At 44.0% G+C, this 20582-nt stretch overlaps 1 protein-coding gene across 3 annotated transcripts in view; it reads right to left on the minus strand.

The window, feature by feature from the left end:
• LOC128767863 (disheveled-associated activator of morphogenesis 1-like) overlaps positions 1-20582 on the minus strand; it is a 40337-nt gene that overhangs the window by 16524 nt on the left and 3231 nt on the right. For 2 of the 3 annotated variants that reach the window (XM_053880166.1, XM_053880164.1), the window contains exon 2: positions 359-640. In XM_053880166.1, coding sequence (XP_053736141.1) covers positions 359-544 — 186 coding nt within the window. In that variant the 5' untranslated portion in view covers positions 545-640. Of the gene's footprint in view, positions 1-358; positions 641-9763; positions 10066-20582 lie in introns of those variants that run through there. The other variant, XM_053880165.1, reaches the window with a different exon arrangement.

Consider the following 20582-nt stretch of genomic DNA (forward strand, 5'->3'; position numbering starts at 1 on the left):
AATCTTCTTTACACGTACCCGAAACCTTGTGAAATGACATGAAACCATGTGATCATCGCAAGATATTTGTCAATGAAAAGTCCCACAAGCAGCAGAATCAAGCGCACGTCATAATCATCAAAACAACTAACTATACTTTTTCTTTATCATTTCTTTCTTTTCAAGATCTTCTCCACAGTTGTTAACTATCACAGATTTGCAGCTGTCAAGTCAATTCAGTGGCACGCTACTGCCACTATATGTGGCTAATGTATTAAAACTGAGCATCTCGCGGCCCTCGCGGCCCAATGGTTTAAAACAAAAAAACTACGGTTAAGAATCTCTGCTTTAAAGGACCTTAAGACGCTTTCATTCTTACCACCAACTCCGAGAACATGCCGTCCAGCTCGTCGGAGCCCGGCATGGGCAGAGCCGGCTCCATGGCCTGCAGAGCGAAGTCCTCCCTCAGCCGGTAGGTGATCTCCGGGTGGTCGCTGCTGTTAAAACAGCAGAAGATGAAGGAGAGACCACCTCGGCCGCCGCCTCCTCTCTTCCGGGGAGCCATGGCTGCGCGCTGGGTCGGGCTGGCTTGGCGGGGAGGCTCTGTCCGAGCCCGTTTACAGCCTCCTCCACCTCAGGGTTCGGCCTCCGTCAGAGAGAGCTGCGCCACACAAATGATATCGGTCAAGTCAAAATGAACACTGCACGTTCTTTTCTTTAAATAATAGCTAAACTTTTATCAGAAAACCCTTGGCAAATCACTCAAGTTGGAGTGGTCAGAAAGTCTGTGTCACACAGGACAAGCTATGAAAGATTTAATTACACTGTTGGCACAATTGGGCCTGGAGAGAGGGTGACGCTTGTAATGGAGACCATAATTTGCCTGGATTAGTATCTCCAGGCCTTTTCATCTCCCCCCCTCCACCCATTCAGCCCTAAAGAGCTAACTAGGTGTGTTTTCGGTGGCCGTGGTGAGACGTCTGGGAGGCTCTTTTGTGGCTTTCAGAGACCGTCACAGCAGCGAGAGAGAGAAAGGCAAAGCCTCAAAACCATACAATGGAAGTAGTGTACGCTCTTGTTCCACACTCCGTATGGACGATAATAGAAAAAGTACACAGACTAAATTGTCCCGATTGTGCCACTGGACTTTAATTATAATGTTGGTTTTGAGCTCTCCAGCTAAAAAACAGTTGGGAGGAGGATTAGACTCTTCCATTCTCCTGTTGAAGCAACACGCATTACACACTCAGGTGTGTCTGCAATTCTTAATAAACAGTGTTGCAAACACTGCTTTCAGATGCCATTGAGCTTAAAGAAGGAGACTCCACTTTAAGGGGCACAATGGTTCAAAACAACACGAGACGCCGCAGCCATCTGGTAAATAACGAAGCAGTGTCCAAGCATCCACAAAGACACGCTCGTCAGCATGTCACAAATTGCGTCCGTTCCGGCATCACAGGAAAAAACTGCATGACCACAGAGCTGACCGGCTGGAATTTCAAGACATCCTTCCGTGGCAGGCCGCCGAACATGTTCACTTGACCTTAGCGGCCTGTCTCGGAGCATTTTTTGGCGAGAAAGAATGCATCATGTGGAAGAGGAAGCGTTCGTTCACGCCACGCCCTGAACTACAACCAAAGATGGCTCGTACTGAACGGTGAGAAACCAGGACAGGAAGAGAATCTCTGGCCCAAATCTGCACGGCGATATAAAAAGACATTTAGTGGGTTACCTAAAAAAGCGTGGATGTCATCACAGGTCCACTTTTACTTCGTTTTGGTTGGCTCACGTGCGTTAACCAGTTGGAGTCTGCTGTCAAAGTTTCCACCCGCAAATCTCCGAGCCGCTATTTTTAGATTATATCCGTGTTTGAAAGAGGTTTGATTAATGCCTCCTTTACAAAGAGATGTTAACTCAAACAAGAAGTCAGTCCAAAAATAAACCTTATTTAAATAGCAGTGGGTTGAAACTCCAACAAAAATATCCAGAAAACAGTTGGTATAGTACTTTGGAAGTGTTCTCAAGCAAATACTTGAAACTTGATAAGTACCTGTAAAGGTACACACAGCTCCTCACAATGTGTCTTAGTATCGAATAACTACAAAAGAATGGTTACTGCATCCCACAAACTCTATGGGCCTCATGGAAACAACAAGGAGAAACACAACAAAACATTGAAGTTGCCTTAACTGTCAAGACAACACTTAGGAAGTCAACTATAGTTTTGTAGTTTACACAATTTTCTGTACATGTTTGAAAAGAAGTTTTACAGGTGATGCAATGATATACTCTTCAGGGGTTTGTAATCACAGAGATGCTAATGCCATGACTGAAGGAAGCTTTCCTCTTCAATCACAATGGCTGGATTATTTAGCAAAGTGACCGAGCTGTCCTTGAGCTGCAGGCATTGACGAGCTTTCACTGGCATTAAAACTTCTGCGGTAAATTCACGTCGCGGGAGGCAGGAGCCTAAATGAGCTGCAGGGTGGGTTGCCAGTCCGACTCAGACCAGCACTCATGTAGAGTGAATACATAACTTGTTTTTAGACTATGGGAGGAAACCAGAGTGCCTCCTGAGAACTTTTTTAGGTCTCACTATCTACAGCGTAGAAACAAGCTTGACACGTACATGACACAAATGAACACTTCAAATATATAGCTGTGTTGGCGGAACCTTGAATTAAACTGTGATTTAAAACTTAAAACTACTCTTATAACCTCCTGTAGACATGTAAACAAGCTATAGTATTTAAATTGATCCTACATCAGAGGCTATACACAGAGGCGCAGATTTAGAAAGCATTCCACCGGATTATAGTCGAACGTAAACACCTCGGTCCTTCCCAGTAAAACCAGGAAAGCTGTCCAACAATGTCTTAATTTATTTCTGCAATCCTGACATGACAACATGACAAGTGAACGTGCTACACAGTCGCTGGAGGGCCACACGAGGAACAAAGCACACAGCAAGTCACTCTCAGTTACGCACAGAGTGGTGTATTTATTTTAACACATCCTTGGCTTTTCCAAACAGACTACCAGCGGCGACCACAGCAGCTGCTCAGCTTCACGCTCATCTAGTCCTGCATGAAGGGCTTCAAAGTCTCTTTGACCATATTAGTCCAGCGACCCACTCATCTTTTCCATGAGCTAACCCCACTGTAAACTCATGTAAACTCCGAACCATGTCACCGTCTCTGCCACCGAGTGTGGGTGCGAAAACCCTGCTTTAATCTTTCATTCATTTCACATGGTTAAAGCTAGATAATTCCTAACTGGAATTCATGCCGAAGGTGTTGCAGTGTTTTACACGCTAATTGCTAACCTGCGAGACCCCACTCTGACATTAGCGCCCCAGGTGGCTGTCTATCAGTCGGTCAAGGCTTCTAACATTACTGAGGCCTGTCTGAACAAGAGGACATTCCTCTCATAGCCTTGTGACCCTGAACAACAGTCACACAACGACACCTTCCACCTGCTGGCGGAGAACAAGATATCTCCAATCCAGCACCCAAACAACCCGACTGACCCTCGCGTGTCCAATGAGAGCGAGCCAGGGGATTAAATCTGTCTGTCTGTAACATCAACAGCCAGTGAGAGGTGATAATGCCCTGTTTTCTCAAAATAATGAAGAATAATGTTGTTTATACATGTCTGGTGCGTTTCTTGGCCCGGTGTGGAGATAAACACTGCAGATTCACCATTCAAACAAGTCCAAAATTAAACCCACCCACTCATATTCAAACAAACACTCCCCTCTTTGTCTGCAGATTTCAGTTCATGCACGGCCTCCTTGTTTTCTTGACCATGTGGTTTTGTGGGTGACCTGGCATGAGGCCACGCACCAAAAAAAAAAAAAATCCCCCAGTGTTAGCAAAGCGAGTGAGAAATGTCTCCAGTAAAACCGACTCAACTGCGATATCTGTGGGAGATAAAGACGCAGCGAGGGGCACCTCAAACTAAATTAAAAAAGCACTCGCAACTTGCTGAAGTGCTCACTTTGAATGCCAAGATCACATGAACTCCATGTCATAAATGACAACTTGGAGCTGTTAGGTCAAGTTCTCGGCTTAGTACTTTAAATCCAGGGGGCGATATTTTAAATTCGGGGCACTGGTGCACACCCCCCCCCCATTTTAAAATACATATTTGCCAAATCTGCATCATGACATTAATGCATCTTACTTTTTGGACACAAAAAAAAAATCATTCCACACCAACAAATAAAACTAGATGTGAAGACACTTAAAATCAGAAGCTTTAATAAGAAGCTAATCTAAAAAAATGTGTCCAGCAATTAGATTAACTATAACAATGTGTGCAGATAGTTTATTTAATCCACGCATCCGGGATTATCTTTTTTTTTTTAATAACTATTATGATGTTTGACTTGTTGTCATTAATTAATACACACGTATTTGTGCCATAAGAAGATTAAAGTTCCATTTTGCCTGTGGTTGACATGTTTTCATAAAAAAAAGCATCTGTCAGTCCTCACCACTGATATTTACTGTGTATCAGGAAATGAACTCTCAGACTAAGGGTCAGAGTTACGTGGATTGCTGGGGTCATCGGAGCAGCAAACACTACCTAGATAATGTTTCCGACGGTCCGAAGTGGGTGACCAATGAATGTAGCCGTTTTCCATTTGTTTTTAGAAAGAAAATGACAATGTTGTGTTCCAAGGACAGTCTTAAAATTAAACCAGAGTTTATTTCAAACTAAGGTCATAGGTCAACGGTCAACCTTGGCGCTGTAAATATAAATAAAAATGTCAACAGTAAACAATCATTGAGTCTTAATTGACTTTGCTTTTGCTGAATTCACAAGCAAAGCAAGTGAGGCTCTTTTCAAAATGTATTAAACTATAGGACGGAATCTGTGATTACATTCAGTTTAAGACAGACCAGAATGAAATTGGGTGCACGTAAACTTAATCTCCTTTTCCTGCACTGGATTTGGGGATGGATCAGACAGTTTGATGAACCATCTCACCGGAGTCATTTCTGATGCAAAGCTTTCCCGTGTTGCTGCGACACGCCTTCGCAAAAAGCAGAATTACAGCGTTTCTAGCCCTGATGGCATCTGCATGTAAATCGGCTTATCAACTTTGGGAAAACCCCTCGACTGCTGTGCGCCCCACTTTATAATTTATTTCGGATCAAATCGGACAGCTGGGAATGGAAGCTCAGGATCCACACACTACTGACTGGTGGACACTGCTCCACTGTTGCCCCGCTATAAGAATGCTGCGTGCCGAAACACCCTGCTCTGGCTGTGTCTCCACGAAAAACAAAATGTGCATCCTAGATGACTGTGACAGAGATTTTTCTATTGAACTGGATTCGACAATTATCATTTCTAACTGCCTATCGATGGGTCTCAATTCTGATTTCAAATTGATAAAATGCCGAGCAACCTGGGCTTTGACTGTGCAAGATATTCTTCATGCTGCGTCAGAACATCACTCTTAACAACCAAAAAAAAAACAATCGTATTGAAGCATCAGATTATACGAGATCCTCATGTCCTCTTACGAAGGGTTGCAAAAACTCCCTACAGCAGCTGGGATTGGCGCCAGCACCCAAAGACACAGTTCAGGATAATCACCAGAAAATAGATGGATGGACTCGAGTAGTTCTTTCATCTGTCTGTAAACTGAAAAGTCTCGAGGGGAGTAGTTGGACACAAAGCCGAGTTTGAATGAGCACCAGCAGTGTTTCGACACTCATAATCCACCATAAAATTTGTTTTCTCTTTGCCCAGCGTATTTTTGTGTCAGTGGGACTGCAGCCACTTTTCAGACACTGATGTGTTGTAGACTCCTGCTGTAGAGTCAGCGGAGTCCCACAGCAGCGAGACACACCTAACACTATACCAGTCACATATGACACGCAAATGACGACAAGTAAACACTCGCACTCTTGGACATACATCAGACGCAACTGGGGTCGGATTGAAATGTTGGCCGACAGGTTTAGAGACAATGACAGCAAAGTGTCAAAGTTGTCTCCAGCCTCAGCGGTTCCGCTCCTTTCTCATAAATGTGTCCACATGTGTCTCCACATTACTGCACGCACTGTCAGGAGGAGACAAAGCCATCGCCTCTGGAGTGGTCTTATGTCACATGGCTGAGCAGCCGGTGCAGAAGACGCGCTCAGATTACAGGATTAGCATACAGGGAGAGGGACGACAGCCCAAAGACAAAGGAAACGTTTCCCCCAGCAGATGATCGGCTTTACAATCACCCGCAGAACGTGTCACTCAGAAGCCCTTCCCAATATCATGGCTTTCCTGTGCTATGAAAATGCTGTGACTCCAACAGAATTGTGCACTGATAGACCAGCGAAGGCACCTTAAATCAAAAACTGAACCAGCTATTTGGGTTACTGACCCGTTGACACCTGCATTGTTCAGGTCAAAGTCACACATCATTCTGAGGGGGGGAAAAAAAGTCCAAGAATATACTGAAAAAAATATACTCATGCAGTCATTGCAGGAATATACTGGTAACGTGGGCTGAAACTACAATTCAGTCGTGTTAATTCAATGGCTCCATCTAAAGTCATGCTATATGGAGACGTTGCTGAAGTTCATGGTCTTGTATAACCTGTTCATGTACCTTCAAACGCCATCAAAGTCCAAAAGACTGGTGCATCACTGGTCACAACAACACACTATTGCTCAACACCATTGTCCCCACATACACAAGGCACTGAGTACAAGACAAGCCTAGTACCACTTCACTGCACTGAAAGCCAACTGCAAACGTAAAGATTCCACATGGGCTGAGGCTCCATGCTGTAGTTAAGAAACAGCCCGTAAGATACTGATCAAACTTTGAACTGACAGGTAAAGGAAAACATCACAGAGTATCTTAAGAGTTGAGATTAGACATACTTGCCATGGTATTTACTAGACACCCAAAAGGCATGAAGAGTAAATGGGTTCATTCATCGAGCAAGAACTTCTTTTCATATCAACAGCCAGTTAGCAAAGCTGATATATTGATGTAAATAAACCATTAAAAGTGAAGAAAACACTTAAGTAGCCTGCAGCACAACCGTTGAAGTGAATTAATTGATTGTGTACACAGAAAGCCGAGACAGTGCCAGAGCTACTATCGTTGGAAGCAGGTTCTGCTACTTCTTTCCACATTACATAATTGTTAATCACTTTCAGCATCCTTCCTTGTTACACTGACACACACAGATTTCATCATGTGACAACAGAGGATAAGCTGAGAAAAGCCTGTCAGTTGAAGTCTGAGACTGCGTTCAGGGTTCGATAATCTAATCGAGAGTGATCAGCTGACAGGAACAGGGGGGAAAGATAGCGTCTTCCATCAACGCGATGCTTCCATTTCCTGCCAGAACCTGTGGGTTGATGAATGGATTCTTAGGATGAAACTGCACTGCTGTCATGTTTGGTCTCTGGGGCAGAAGCGTTGTCTCAGCAGCACAACGTTAAAGCAGATATTGCTATTGAAACCACTTAATAGGTTGGTTGTTCTGCTGCTCACAAAATCCCTGCCCACAAAAATGTCTATAAATGCTACAAAGGACAACCAATATATACCTGCATATGAGATTAGAATGAGGCTAAGTTGTTATTTATTCATCCGCCATAACTCTATAGGCGAGAAGCGACATGCATGGACGATGACATAAGCAGAATTTGGTTCCTAAAATGACTACATAAAAAAGTAAAACAACTTAGGACTTCAGTGTAGCTGTTATATCATACTTCATCTCAACAATAACTGAAAACCAATAGTGCAATACATCCAGACCACTGACACAAGCAAAGTAACCGATCCTTGTTTCGCCTCTCAAACTGACAATCATGAAATATGGAACATTGATACCAGAGGCGTGTGCGGCTGAACAGTCAGGAGGACGGTGAAGAATAGAAATCAGGTTAAAAGCTTGCTGCTCTTTCTGCAGGCAGGCTAGTCAAACTCAGCAACCCCCCACTCCAACATGTTAGCATTCTTCCTCAGGTCAGCCCTGCCAGTTGGAGGTTATAGCGGGGTCAAAGACCCAACTATTCAAACATACGTACTTGGCCTGGTTCCATCAAACTTGTACGACTGAGGCTTTTATTATTTATGCTTGAATAGCAAGAGGGAAGTTGAACCAATGAATAAAAGCAAATTCAGCAGAGGGAGGTTAGAAAAAGTGGCTCTCTCGATGTTTAATGATATCATGCAAGACTAATCCTTCCTGGCCACCAGAAGGGATTTTCAGGGAATACATTCAGTTCTGAAGTCATCTGAACAAGGCAAGTCCTGAGTATGTCCTTGGAAATAACTAAGAAATTGTGACGCCACAGCATCCATAGCAGCATGTCCGACCATCATGTTTTATGAACCACTGTTTCAAGTGCACCCGGGTTTGGCATTCTTCCACCCGATTACATCGAAAGACAAACAGGGGACCTGAACAAGGTTATGACCACCTGCCAAAAATCTCAATTTAAGACTAGTCCAGGCACTGCTATAACCTTTATTATTAGTGCCATTCTACTGCAAGATAGACCCTAAATATTGTGAGAGATCCTCTTCAAAAGGAAGTCTTTACAGTTATTTCAGTTTTTCCCTTTCTGGCAGGTCAAAACATACACTAATTTGGAACCTACTTTGGAATTAATGATTAATAGATGAGTTTGTGACCCATTTATCCAAACTGACCCAGTCGCCTTGCTCTGTACATCACTGCACTGCATGCGGTTGTGAGCTAAGCTCTTGTTACACCAAGAAATAAACACTTATTTCAGCGGCGGTCTGAGTGACACTTGACAGCCGGATCAGTCACACATTTATGTCTCAGTAGAAAAATCGGACCTCATCAGTAATGCAGCGCTGAGACGCTTGCCATCTCTCCTAGGATACTCTGACAGTGAGTAGCGTGTCCTTTAAAAATCCCTACCTTCTCAGTTGCTATGGCAACCCGTGTGGCTGGTGCGAGGTGCTCGCTGGGTGGGTGATTTGATGTAATGTAAGCCTCCATCCACAGCACATTAGTCTCCTGTTTAATCTGGTGGGGATGTTTATGGGATAGAAAATAGGATTGTCTCCAATTCAGAGTACAAAAAGCCATTAAGGATCAGAGTTACATTTCTATCGCCAGCCTTCAGTCGGTCCAATATTTGCATGCGTTTTACATGAGGCGTGGAGTGAACATCACCGTGCAGGGATGGAATCTGAGAAGCAGAGGACGACTGAGGACTGAGAGCAGACCTCTGTAGTCAAGGTGACTTTCCTTTTCATTGACCTGATTGTGTGAACTCCGCCCTCCCATCATGGAAAAAAAAAAAAAAAGTATGCCATCCTCTCTCCTGCACACTGATAACGGGCTGTGAACCGCAGCGAGAGGCTCGTGGGAGGTAGCAGCCTGCAGCCTGAGTGTGTGCAGGGACACATATTTCTAACCGAAATGCACACAAGGCTTGTCATTAACGGGCATTCCCCTCATCCACAGGACAACTCTCTCACTGGGAAAGCAGCCCCAGGCCCGGCAGAGTCACCCTGTCATCCCCTCCCCCCTTTTGTTACTAAGGTAACACCATCTTCCACCCCCTAATTAGAAAGACATGACACAGTCATCTAGGTGAGGAGAGGAATCCAGTCTGATAGAGAGGACCAGAACTCCCCACATGCGCTGATAGCCGCGGACTATCAGCCAGTCACATGCGAAACACACTCACACATTCCACTCGGGCAGATAGCCGGCTTCTCCTCCAGAAGACTCCCACTTAGGGAAGGTGAGAAGGATGATCTTACCCTGTCCAGGAGTGATGTGTCCGGCGCTGAGCATTCCTTCTACCCACAACCCACTGCAGTATCCAAATGTTGTTACAGAAAAAAACATGCGCGGGCACAGGGCATATCCTCCGCAAAGTCCAGGAGAAGGTTGAAAGCCGCCTGCTGGTGTGAGTAATAAGCACCTTAAATCCCACAGGCTGTCAAAGGCAGAAGAGAGGAAAATCACTGCAGTTGGACGGAGGTGTGTTCTTGGCAGGAGGAGGGATGATGTGAGAAAAACTTAAGCCCAGGGCTCCCTCCCTGTCCTGCTCCTCTCGGTGTGTCTCCGCAGAATGCCGTGGGGGCAGAAGGGACAGATGTTACTCGCTCCAGGCCACACCCCTTTTCAACACGACCGGTTCTAATAGGATGCAGCTGAGCAGAGCCACCGCCCCGCTTGACCCCTCCCCCACACCTTCTCCCGTCTTTGGACAACTTGTTTAGGGTTTGTTTGGAAAGGTGCATTAGGAAAACAAAGCGGAGGTGTAAATGTGGGAGTGAAGACCGGGGATGAGCAGTGAGAGGAGGAGAGCGAGAGCAGCCGCATGAGACGTCTGCATGAACCCAGAGCTCCTCAGAGGTGAACTCAAACATCCTGCGCAGAGAATTATCAATTCCATCCCAGCAAGTTAAAGGCAACACAAAACTAGTCTCATACAAGACACTTGTTGGGGAAAAACTAGGTCAGGTGATTTTGTTGTGCCCAGAAGAGTATGCTAATGTACGCAAGTTAAAATATTTACCCAAGGTAAACAGTAATACGGCAGCAAAGAAGTCACAGGTTTGACTCCCGCTTGAGGCAGCGCTTTAAGCAAAACCTTCTCTTGATGCAGGCCCTAAAAATCAGGTTCAGGAAGACAAACAATAAAAGCCGTTGGCCACGATGACTCAACAACAGCAACAGCTGTACTATCAAACAAAACTCGGCAACAGAAGCCATATTTACAAGCTTCATCCTCCTCCTCCTTTGTCAGCCAGGAAGCTGATACATCGGCAGTACTAAGAGACGAGACGATCGCAGACTGTGGTTCGGGACTTTCTGGTTTCTCTACAGGTGTTAACGCAAGTGTCATCAGTCAGTCACCGGTTTCCGCTTCAGTGGGGAAACATGACTCGTATCACATCCACGAGACGTCACTGAGCTTTTGTTGTGAAGGCTGCTGTACAACATTCAATCTCTTTAACAAGAACACTTGAGAAGCAAACCGGGAGCTTGTAACTGAGAGAGTGGATTGACTTGAGAAACCACTGAGGCTGGAGACTGTCCTGATAACAGGAAATCACCAATAACAGTGACAAAGCAGATGATGTAGTTGGCATTTGAAATGTTGGTTACTTTGCCATCCAACCCTCAAACCATCGTTTCCTAAAAAGTGTTGTATTTGGAAACAAGCAGTCACTTCACAAAACTGAGAGGAGCCGAAAAAAGTTCACCAGCTGCTTTTTGAGTTGGTTTATATTTGGGTGTTCGATTCATTCCTCCTACGCTGAACCACGCACAAAAACACGATCAACTTATACTACGAAGCAACATCCATTTTGCGTGTTTTAATACTTAATTTTCCTCAAACCGTGAAGGCTCTTTAAAGCTCTCGATGGCTCTATTTAAATAAAGAGCAAGCTCAAAATCACCTCGCCCCAGAAACACCCCCCCTGTATCTGCACAAATACCAAAGTGCAGACACCACTGCAGCTTTGAGAATCCTGGAGAAGGTCCAAGTCATGACTAAGAAGCCAGCTGATAACACCTACATGCAACTCTATTTCCAGATTGTATAATATCTCATGCACCAATGGTTTAACTGCAAAACACTAATGAGAAACACATTTCGGTCGGAGACCTGAGTGGCCAGTTGGGTCGGTGCAGTCGTGAATGGATAACCCTGGAAGCTGTACAGTCGGTTGGGCAGTTGCCTCTGAAAAGAATGTCATGCAGCTGGAATAACAGACAGGTCTGGTTCCCATGGAGGGCTTCTGTACTGTCGAAACAAATTGTCCCGGTCCGACAAAGTCGGAGCTGATATTTCGGTGACCTCAGGCTAACAGGTACACAACAAAGTTTACATGGATGGTAACTGGATACGGTTCTTTTCTAGCCTTTTTCTCTACATTTTTGGAGTTGTACAGTATGGGAAATACACTTTATATATTAAATACACTAGTTTAAATTAACGGTCTGGTCAGGAGCACAATTTTACAATACTCAATGGAAACACTAAAAATAAAAAAAAAGACAATCCTAGACAGAATTAACATTTCTAGTGTTTGACACAAGGACATGTTCTCCAAATATGTTCCAGGCAAAATATGTGCAAGCTTTGCATTAATAAGGAACAGGGCAACTCTGAAGTACCTCACAAAAACCATCTGCATGAAAACACGTCTTGCCTGTGGTTATGTGCCCATAAAAAAAAACAAAAAAAAAATTGCAGAACAGGACTGCGTGCCCTCAAGCTGATGGATAAAATAATAGCAATACATAGACTATATATAGCAAGTATTCTTCCAATTTTATTTGTGATTCAACATCAAAGCAGCACTGCACTGTGACTGAGACATGCCGGTCAGTGACCCTTGGAGGAAAAGGAGGGATTTGATAGGGTGTCCCTGGGAAAACAAATCACTCAGTAACAATCAGCAACGATATGAACCTATTAGAAAATAAATACTGTGATATGACTTTTCCCCCACATCACCTAGACCTAGCATGACCCATGGAAGGGAAGAATAACAGAGTATTGCAGTCAGACTCATGAGGACGTGTTAAACAGGAAGGGATGATATCTGGATTAGATTATGAGTGCAATAACTTTGTGCCAATGCAAATATAAAAGCCAGAGTCAAATTGCACGCATGTGGTTTCAAGTGTTGTGGCTTTTAGTTTAGTCCATACAAATGTTAAACCCATAGATTGGTTAATCCCAATAATGTAGTGTATGCTCATAAAACTCTGCAGCAAACCAACCATCAAAGGCAGTGTGAACTTCTGAATGATTATTCATCATTATTATGAAGTTACACTGCTGTGTTTAAAATAAGTGCTAATATATTTGACTGCATCAGCGCTAGCGTTTTAAATATTGCAGCACCTCACAGTTTCCCAAAGATTTGATGTCCATTTAGGAGGCAGTGCACAACAATATTCTTCAGCTCAATAGAAAGACTCGAGAAACAGTCTCCCACTAATGGACTGGAACTAAAATGAAAACAAGACTCCAACTGCTGTGAAGGAATGTGTTAAGGGGGAAACATTATATTATGGCTTGTATCATGTGGTGGTGGGCTGCAGCGTACACATGTTGAGCTCAGGGTGGGGCCTTATCCATAAATCCCACAAATGCAGCCCTTCCCATTTGAAGACCCTAGCCGTCGCAAATTAAATGCCAAAAGGGTCCGACTGGTCCGCAGAGAGGGTGTGACAAGGCACGAGTCTATTTGCATCCCATAATCACAGATAAAAGACCGGGAAAAAGGCGCGATCTGGACATGCAGAATTAGAGGCATACTATTGGACAACATTCAATTTCAAGCAGTTTTTTTAAAAGCTACAAAAAATGATGCACAAATCTAAAGAATATTTCAGTCATTCTCAGGTTTGCAATGACAAAGACCAGTGATATATATTCCAGCAAAACAAACCAAAGCAAGGTAAAGAGAAGATGAAAAGAAGCTATTCAAATTTTGCAACAGCACAACTAACAAGGTCGGATTTGTTGCATCAATAAGGTAACTAACTGCCATAGCCACTAAAAAAGACACACATTCCATTACAAAGGTTTTGTGGCTCAACACATTCTGAGCGTAGACAAATCAAATTCTCTGAACATCGGTGTCACAGTCCAATTAGTGAAATAAGGTGGCTGTAAAATAGTAACAGAGGATTGACTTTTATATTTCCCCTGTGTTGTTTTAAGCCTTTGATTCACCTAAAAGGAAGAGTGGAACCCACAAATGTAATGCTTTTAAATACCCCAGACTCCACAACTCCACAGACTCGACAACTTTACGTGTTTCAAAATTGCCTCAATATAACATAATAGAGAACTTTTAATCAACTTGGTCAGTTGTAAAATGAGGATGAAATCTTCAGTAATGAAAAACCCAGATTTGAAGCGATAGAGATAAAAGCCTTTCCCTGGAGAAGGGGAAGACACTGCTCCAAACAGACTGTGAAGTGAGAGGCTGCAGCTGCTGTGAACGTGCTGGTATCAGATTGACAGAATTGGAGGTTAAAAGGCTTCGGCTTAACATGCTGATCCCTCCAGATGTAGGCCAAGCTCTCTTCTGCTGGGAAATCTGCGCGTAAAGTTTGCCAGAGCTGAGACAAGGAAGAGGCTGTAATGGACTTGGAGGTGACACACAAGCAAAATAAAACATCAAATAGAGTAGCAATAATCCAGCGTAATCCAATCAGAGGCCAGTCTGTTTGCAGGGTGAAGGCAGTGTCACCGCCAGTACGCTAGCCAATATCCCACGGGGGGACGCCAGAAATGAGTTCTCGGGCTTGCAAACAGGTCCAGGGTTCCGACCTCATCCTTGACACAAAAATGCGTGTGGATTATAGCCACGACATCCCATGACAGTCTGAGTCAAAATCAAACCAGACGCCTGCAAAAGAGTCAAGCTGCTTATGCTCAACTGTGTCACAATCTCAAACCACAAGGCGAGACAAGCTTAATCCAAATATTTAACACACGAGCGGAGAAATAATCCTTAAACAGCAGCGGCGGTAGCAAAAGTATGTTTAGGTATATTACCAAGGACACCTGCTGTTTAAACAGCCTTTGCCCTGTGGCACCTGAGAAACCAACCACAAACTGCATGAACACAAACACAACTGTCAGTGGGGATCAGGGAGGTCTCGGTGCAGACCAACGCAGCAGTTTAAGTCTCAATATTTCTTTGTAACGCAGCTAGAAGCGCGCGTCTGATGAATGCGAGGCAGGAGTGCGAGATTAACGACATCAGGCCGCGCTGAAACACAATCACGCCGCAGAACTGTTGACGCAGCTGGTCGGGTCCGATCGCTCGCCTTTTGTTCTGCAATTAATGTTATCACACAGACAGGCCAGGTAGATCCGTTACACTGAGGGAGCCGCAGCAAAACATTCAACAAGAAAATCAACATATCTTTGTATCGAGACGCCTGGGAACCAGCGCTCATTCCAATACACGCTTTCATTATTTTAACGGCTTTTCTGTTGCGCGTTCGATCAGCCCAATGGCACCATATCAAAATGATACATCAACAGAACAGCCCAAAGACAATGGCGATCGTCGAGACACCCAGGTTTCAAAGCAGCACGTCAGCAGCTGCATCCGTTCCAGGCTGATAGAGGATAAGATGCATATCACCTCGACAAATGTTTCAGTCCGCACTGCGCTGCCGGACGACTTGTCAGAACTTGAGAGTGGGGCTGTGGAGGGTGGGGCGGCATGTTAAGAGCAGGAGAAGGAACTTGGGCTCAGTGGGCGGCACAATCAGATCAGTCCTCCGCTTTCAAGGTCTGTTACACGTGCTTTGGTTTTGACTGGGAAAGAACCAGACTGGCATCTGACCCGTGCCTGGAAATAGATCAAACAAACAACACAAATGTACTACTTCATTCTGTCCTTGCCGGCAGCTTCAATCACCTCCTATTAGGACGGTCCTTTTATTGTTACAGACAGAAGAAGACTAGGGCAGGATACGTCTGGGGAAAAAAGGAAATCACCATCAACTGGACCTCATACCTTGGTTTCGTTTAAACTATCCTAATCCCTATATTGGTCTCAATATATTCTGCAATACAATTCAAGGTGGACCAGCTATCAAGCGCTCGGGGAGGCCGTGGTAAAGAGAGAATTACAAGCCAGGGAAAACCCAAATAACCGACACAGCGGTTTTATGGTGTTTGTTTGAAGCTTTAAATGGCTTGTTGGTTTACTTATTTATTTATTTGGTGAACCAGTCCCAGCGAAGACACAAGGCTGACGGGAGGTAAAAGAAATATCATTAATCATACTGAGACAACTGTAAAGAAAAAAAAAATGCACACAGAAGTGGTGCCACCATAAATCTATAAAACCAAACCAAGTCAGAAAGTACATCAGAATACTTGAAGCAACAATCTTGTGCCATACTACATCAATATTTACCAGGCCACATAAGCTTCTATAAATGACAAGCAGACAGAGCAAATATCAGGCAGTGAACTTTAAATACCAGCCATTTGGGGAAGTAAAACGTTAACTTCATTGGTAAAACAGAGTGAAATGAAAGTATTTCACAACTAAGAACCAACAACAATGCAGCATATTTCTTTCTTCTAATGCCTCTACCACGTGGAAGTGTTTAATGATCTAGATGTAATCATTACAAGCAGCAGCTTGAAGACATAAATGACGTTTCCAAAATGCTTTCTTCTGACAGGCTGCTACCATAAAATCTATTGTAAAGAGGCAACGCCTTATGAGAAGCGCTTAAATTACACACATGAAAAAAAGAGAAATCTCATTTTCAGCATCTCCACTTTGGGAATTAACATTAATAAGAGGATCTAGACAAAGAGGAGAGGAAACATGAATCCCACCAGCCTCCCTCACCACTGACTCAACATCTCAGTTATGGGACTCCAGGTCGACCCCCCGCCCCCATCAGGACAGGACCCACATGCTCCCTTTGTTCAAACCACAGCGTGGTTGCTCTTTTTCCATATCTTTCAGGCCCAAGTAATTAATGTTGCTTGTCATTGTCATGATAATCTAAAGTCTGTTCATTTTGGCACCACAACACGAAGTCTGCGCCGCTATTAAGTTGTAAAAACAGAGGAAAGCCATTAATTAGAACGTTTTATTGGGTGAATCAAAGTGAATAAAAGGCATCAGTCAGACATAAATGAAGCGCAGAACATTTGGCTTCAGTGGCAGCTTGAGACCATTAGAGAGGAAAAGACACATTCCCGAATCTAACCAAACTCTTAAATAAAAAAAAAAACATGCTCAGTTACGACAGTTTCCCTAATCAAACAAGAAAGCAACCCACAAAGCATTTTAGTTTTCAATCTGTAATTGCCTCACAATGCTGACACAGCATGCTCTTGAATTAAATATCTGCAGGACATATTGGGTTGTATAGAGCTTGCACCACCCTGTTGTGCGCGAAACTTCCGACAAGTTCAGATTGGCCCAGAAATAATTTCATAGGTGGCCCACTTCTAGTTATAGACCGACACGTGTGCGGATCTCAGGAGGAACGTCTGCTTCTGCGCTGGAACATCAGTGAGGAGGCAGAACAAATCCTAAACCTTTAAACTGCTCCAATTCCATTTAACACTGTTTTAATAGTAAACATCCTCATAACAGAAGAACAGAAGACAATAAGATTTAAATACAACAGTTGCACAATTCGAGTTATCCATGAACAATGGTTGGATAAATATGGACCTAAAGAAACATAACACAATGTGAAATATAAGCTCCTGACACCTTACTTGAGGAACAACCCAGTGGCAAATAGAAGAATCACCCTCTCAGAGCCATATGTGAACAAGGCCCAGTTTCAACTACTTGTTTACAAGCACAGCCAGAGTAGAATGTGGGTTACATCGGATTATGAGGGCCATCCTTTGGCCCCACATGCATCATTGATGCACTTGGCTGTCCAACAGTCACAACACGACCCCACTAAAACCTGCTCAGCTTGTTCAATATCTTCTCGCCACTGAGAAAAACCAAACTAGTCCTTGAGCTCTGGTCACTAGATAAAAAAGGGGGGCATCCCTGATGCTAATATACTCCTTTCAGACAGTTTTTTTTAGAAGAACATTTCCCTAATGTGGGCTGTTCTAGAAGCATATGGTGAGCTAAGTAGGGAACGTGGATGAACCACTTCCAGAGGGTCAGTGGTTTAAATCCTAATGATGGGAAGGGGGTTTCAAATCCAGCTAAGGAGGTAACAGTAGCGGGTCATGAAGCTATATTCTGACCTCATAGTGAGAGGGGCTTACAAAATAATATTAAATCAAATGTGAACTGTGCAAGGAAAATGTCAACCAAGACCGAACTTTTCAAAATGAGAAGGGCTAGAAATGCTGTCTCTGAGGTCATTAATGAAAGATCTGCCTCCACTGAGGGGCTGGGCTGGAGAGCGGGGCCACTGGCCTTTGACCTCGGAACAATGGCAAGGTCAAGAGTCAGTCGGCTAAATAAGAGACCACCACACCACTTTGACACACTAAAACTAGCTTCACCGTAATAAAATGTAAACCACATTTGCCTTATCACGCCGGGGTGGAAATGATTCCCCCAACAAGATATGATAGAATTATCACTCAATTATTTCATGTGAAGCAAGAGAGGCTTTCCAACAGTGGTCAATCTCAGCTACAGCCATCACTCCACAGTCAACCAGGATTAGCTGGTGAATCTCTTTCTCAAGGAAACAATCCACAGAATGCGACGAAGGGTCTTCGGGTGCGGTCAACAATGCCCTTCTAATCCCAGCTGTCCCAACAGCAGGGGCAAGTGCAAAGCCAGGCCAGACTGGGGGGGGGGCAGGGTGTGGCAATGCCGGGGTGCTATGGTGACGGACGATGCCTGGGCAGAAAGGAAAGCTTAATGAAGCTTTTGTCCGGCCCAAGTGAAGCACACCGCAAGAATAAAGGCACATTTTAACAGTCAAACAGGCCCATTGTTGTGGCTGCCGCAGAGCGATGCTGGTCCTCTGTTTGTTCTACTAAGGACATCAGAGATGGTGCAGAACATCCGCAAGAAAAGGCTCCGGAAGAAAAAAAACATTCAGTTGAGAAACATGTCAAAACATGGGAGGGACACAAATAGGTGCCTCACCATCAAAAAGGTATCTGCATGAGACGACCTAAGAATGCAGCCTCCATATTATGTTAGACAGAAGCCAGTTGGGGGTGACTGAACCCAAATTTTACGGTTCACATCCAAGTGTGGCTGACTGGACCAGTCCACGTCATCGTAAAGCTAAACATATGTATTGTACTGACCAACAAACAGGCTACTTGTTTGGCTAAATGACGGCATTTTAGACGCGACACTTTCAAAGTGACAAACATTGCGTCACCCTTGTTGTCAAAAAAGCCCGTCTTGCAACAGATAGAATATCAAAGTTACACCCTTCAGTATGAGGATTAATCCTTAAGCAAACACTGGGGTTGAATAACAGTCGCTTTGCATGGATGCATGAAATCCATACAGGGTAGCGAGCACCGCAGATATCACCACACAGTCTAGATGGAATTCAGTTTTGGACGTCATCCTCTACAGTCAGAAAGGAATGTTTTCATTTCCTCGATCGCACAGATGAAATGCCAAACATGTGATTGTCGATATTGCGCAACAGACTCGACTATCAAATGTTGTGATGACAATAAAGCTGCCGACAAGCCAAACAAACAATGCAAGAATCAATCGGCAGGCGTGGTTCTATCCTTACTTATTCAGGAGGTGGAGAGGAAGGAAATGAATGTTTAAATTTGAACCCAGGTATGCATACTGATTGGAAGAGCGAGTTCCTCCACTAGCTAGTGCTCTTTAGCATCAACCGGTTTATAGAAAATTCCTTTGATGGTAATCCAAACAACTTCAATCGCTTGAGTAAATTTCAACAAAACATTGACACGTTTAACATCAAAACTGAAGGTTATCTTCTTATACAGCTCCAGAAGCCCCTGCAGTGGATGAAAATCTGTAAAATTGAACAATATATTTATTGTTACACATTTTAAAGCCTTTAAAATCCTAACTTACTCTCTGCCTTCCTCACACGCGAGTTTCACTCTTTCAATGATAGCAAGCCTCTTCCTCTGGTTCTCAGGTTGAGATCTTCACAGAAGCGGGTCATTCGTCTGTCATTGCAGGGCAATTGGATGTGAACTAGAGCAGCATGATGAGTTGGGTGGCTCAATGATGCTAGATACAAATCAACGCTCATGATTTTGCTTTTTTTAAATTTTTTTATGTATACTGATGCTTTCCAGACATCTTTGGCGTCCAGAGTTGTGCATCTTTAATATGTGTCAGTGTCTTTGTTGCCATTAGCTGCTGTGACACATTGAATTTCCCCACTGTGGGACTAATAATGGCCATCTAATCTAATATAAATATACAAATTTATATGGGATTTTTTACTTTCATCTTATATTATTTTGTCTGTTTTTGTCATGTACACGTACAAACAAATACCGAACAGTGAAAAACAAGAGGCACTGCATGGCTGATTCTGTGGCCATAAATAACCACATCAAATAAACAACGCTGGGTATATAACAGAGATAATTGGCAGCCACATCTCCTCCTGTGCATTAATGACTCCCAGCATCCTCACTGGCATATGGGGCCTCGGGAGCTCAGCTGTGTTACGGCCACTCGTAAATGACATCCGCCATTGACATAATAATTCTACCGTGCCTCCCGCCCCCCGTTGACGTGGCTTTTGTTTACTCTTTCAAATGTGGAGGCCTAACCGTGAAGCAACGAGGGAAGGCGGCTCCACCTGCCACCTCCGTGAAATTTAACACTCGGTTCATTAACTCACTCGCCCTGGAGAGGTTCCCCGGCAAGTGTGTTGTGAGGACACAGGAGCTGTTCCAGTACACGACGGGACGAGGGGACCAGGGCGGGTGACCCTGTCGGTATATCATCACCAGAGCTGCACCGGCTATGTGCCGCTTTGGGAGAGCTGATAGAACTATTCATGATCAGAGCACCATTACACCTGAGTTTACATTAGTGATTTGTTTTCATCTAAGTATGCACAATCTGCCACTTTTTAATAAACTGAATACTA

This window comes from Synchiropus splendidus, chromosome 12 (assembly GCF_027744825.2).
Source record: "Synchiropus splendidus isolate RoL2022-P1 chromosome 12, RoL_Sspl_1.0, whole genome shotgun sequence".
NCBI classification, from domain to species: domain Eukaryota; kingdom Metazoa; phylum Chordata; class Actinopteri; order Syngnathiformes; family Callionymidae; genus Synchiropus; species Synchiropus splendidus.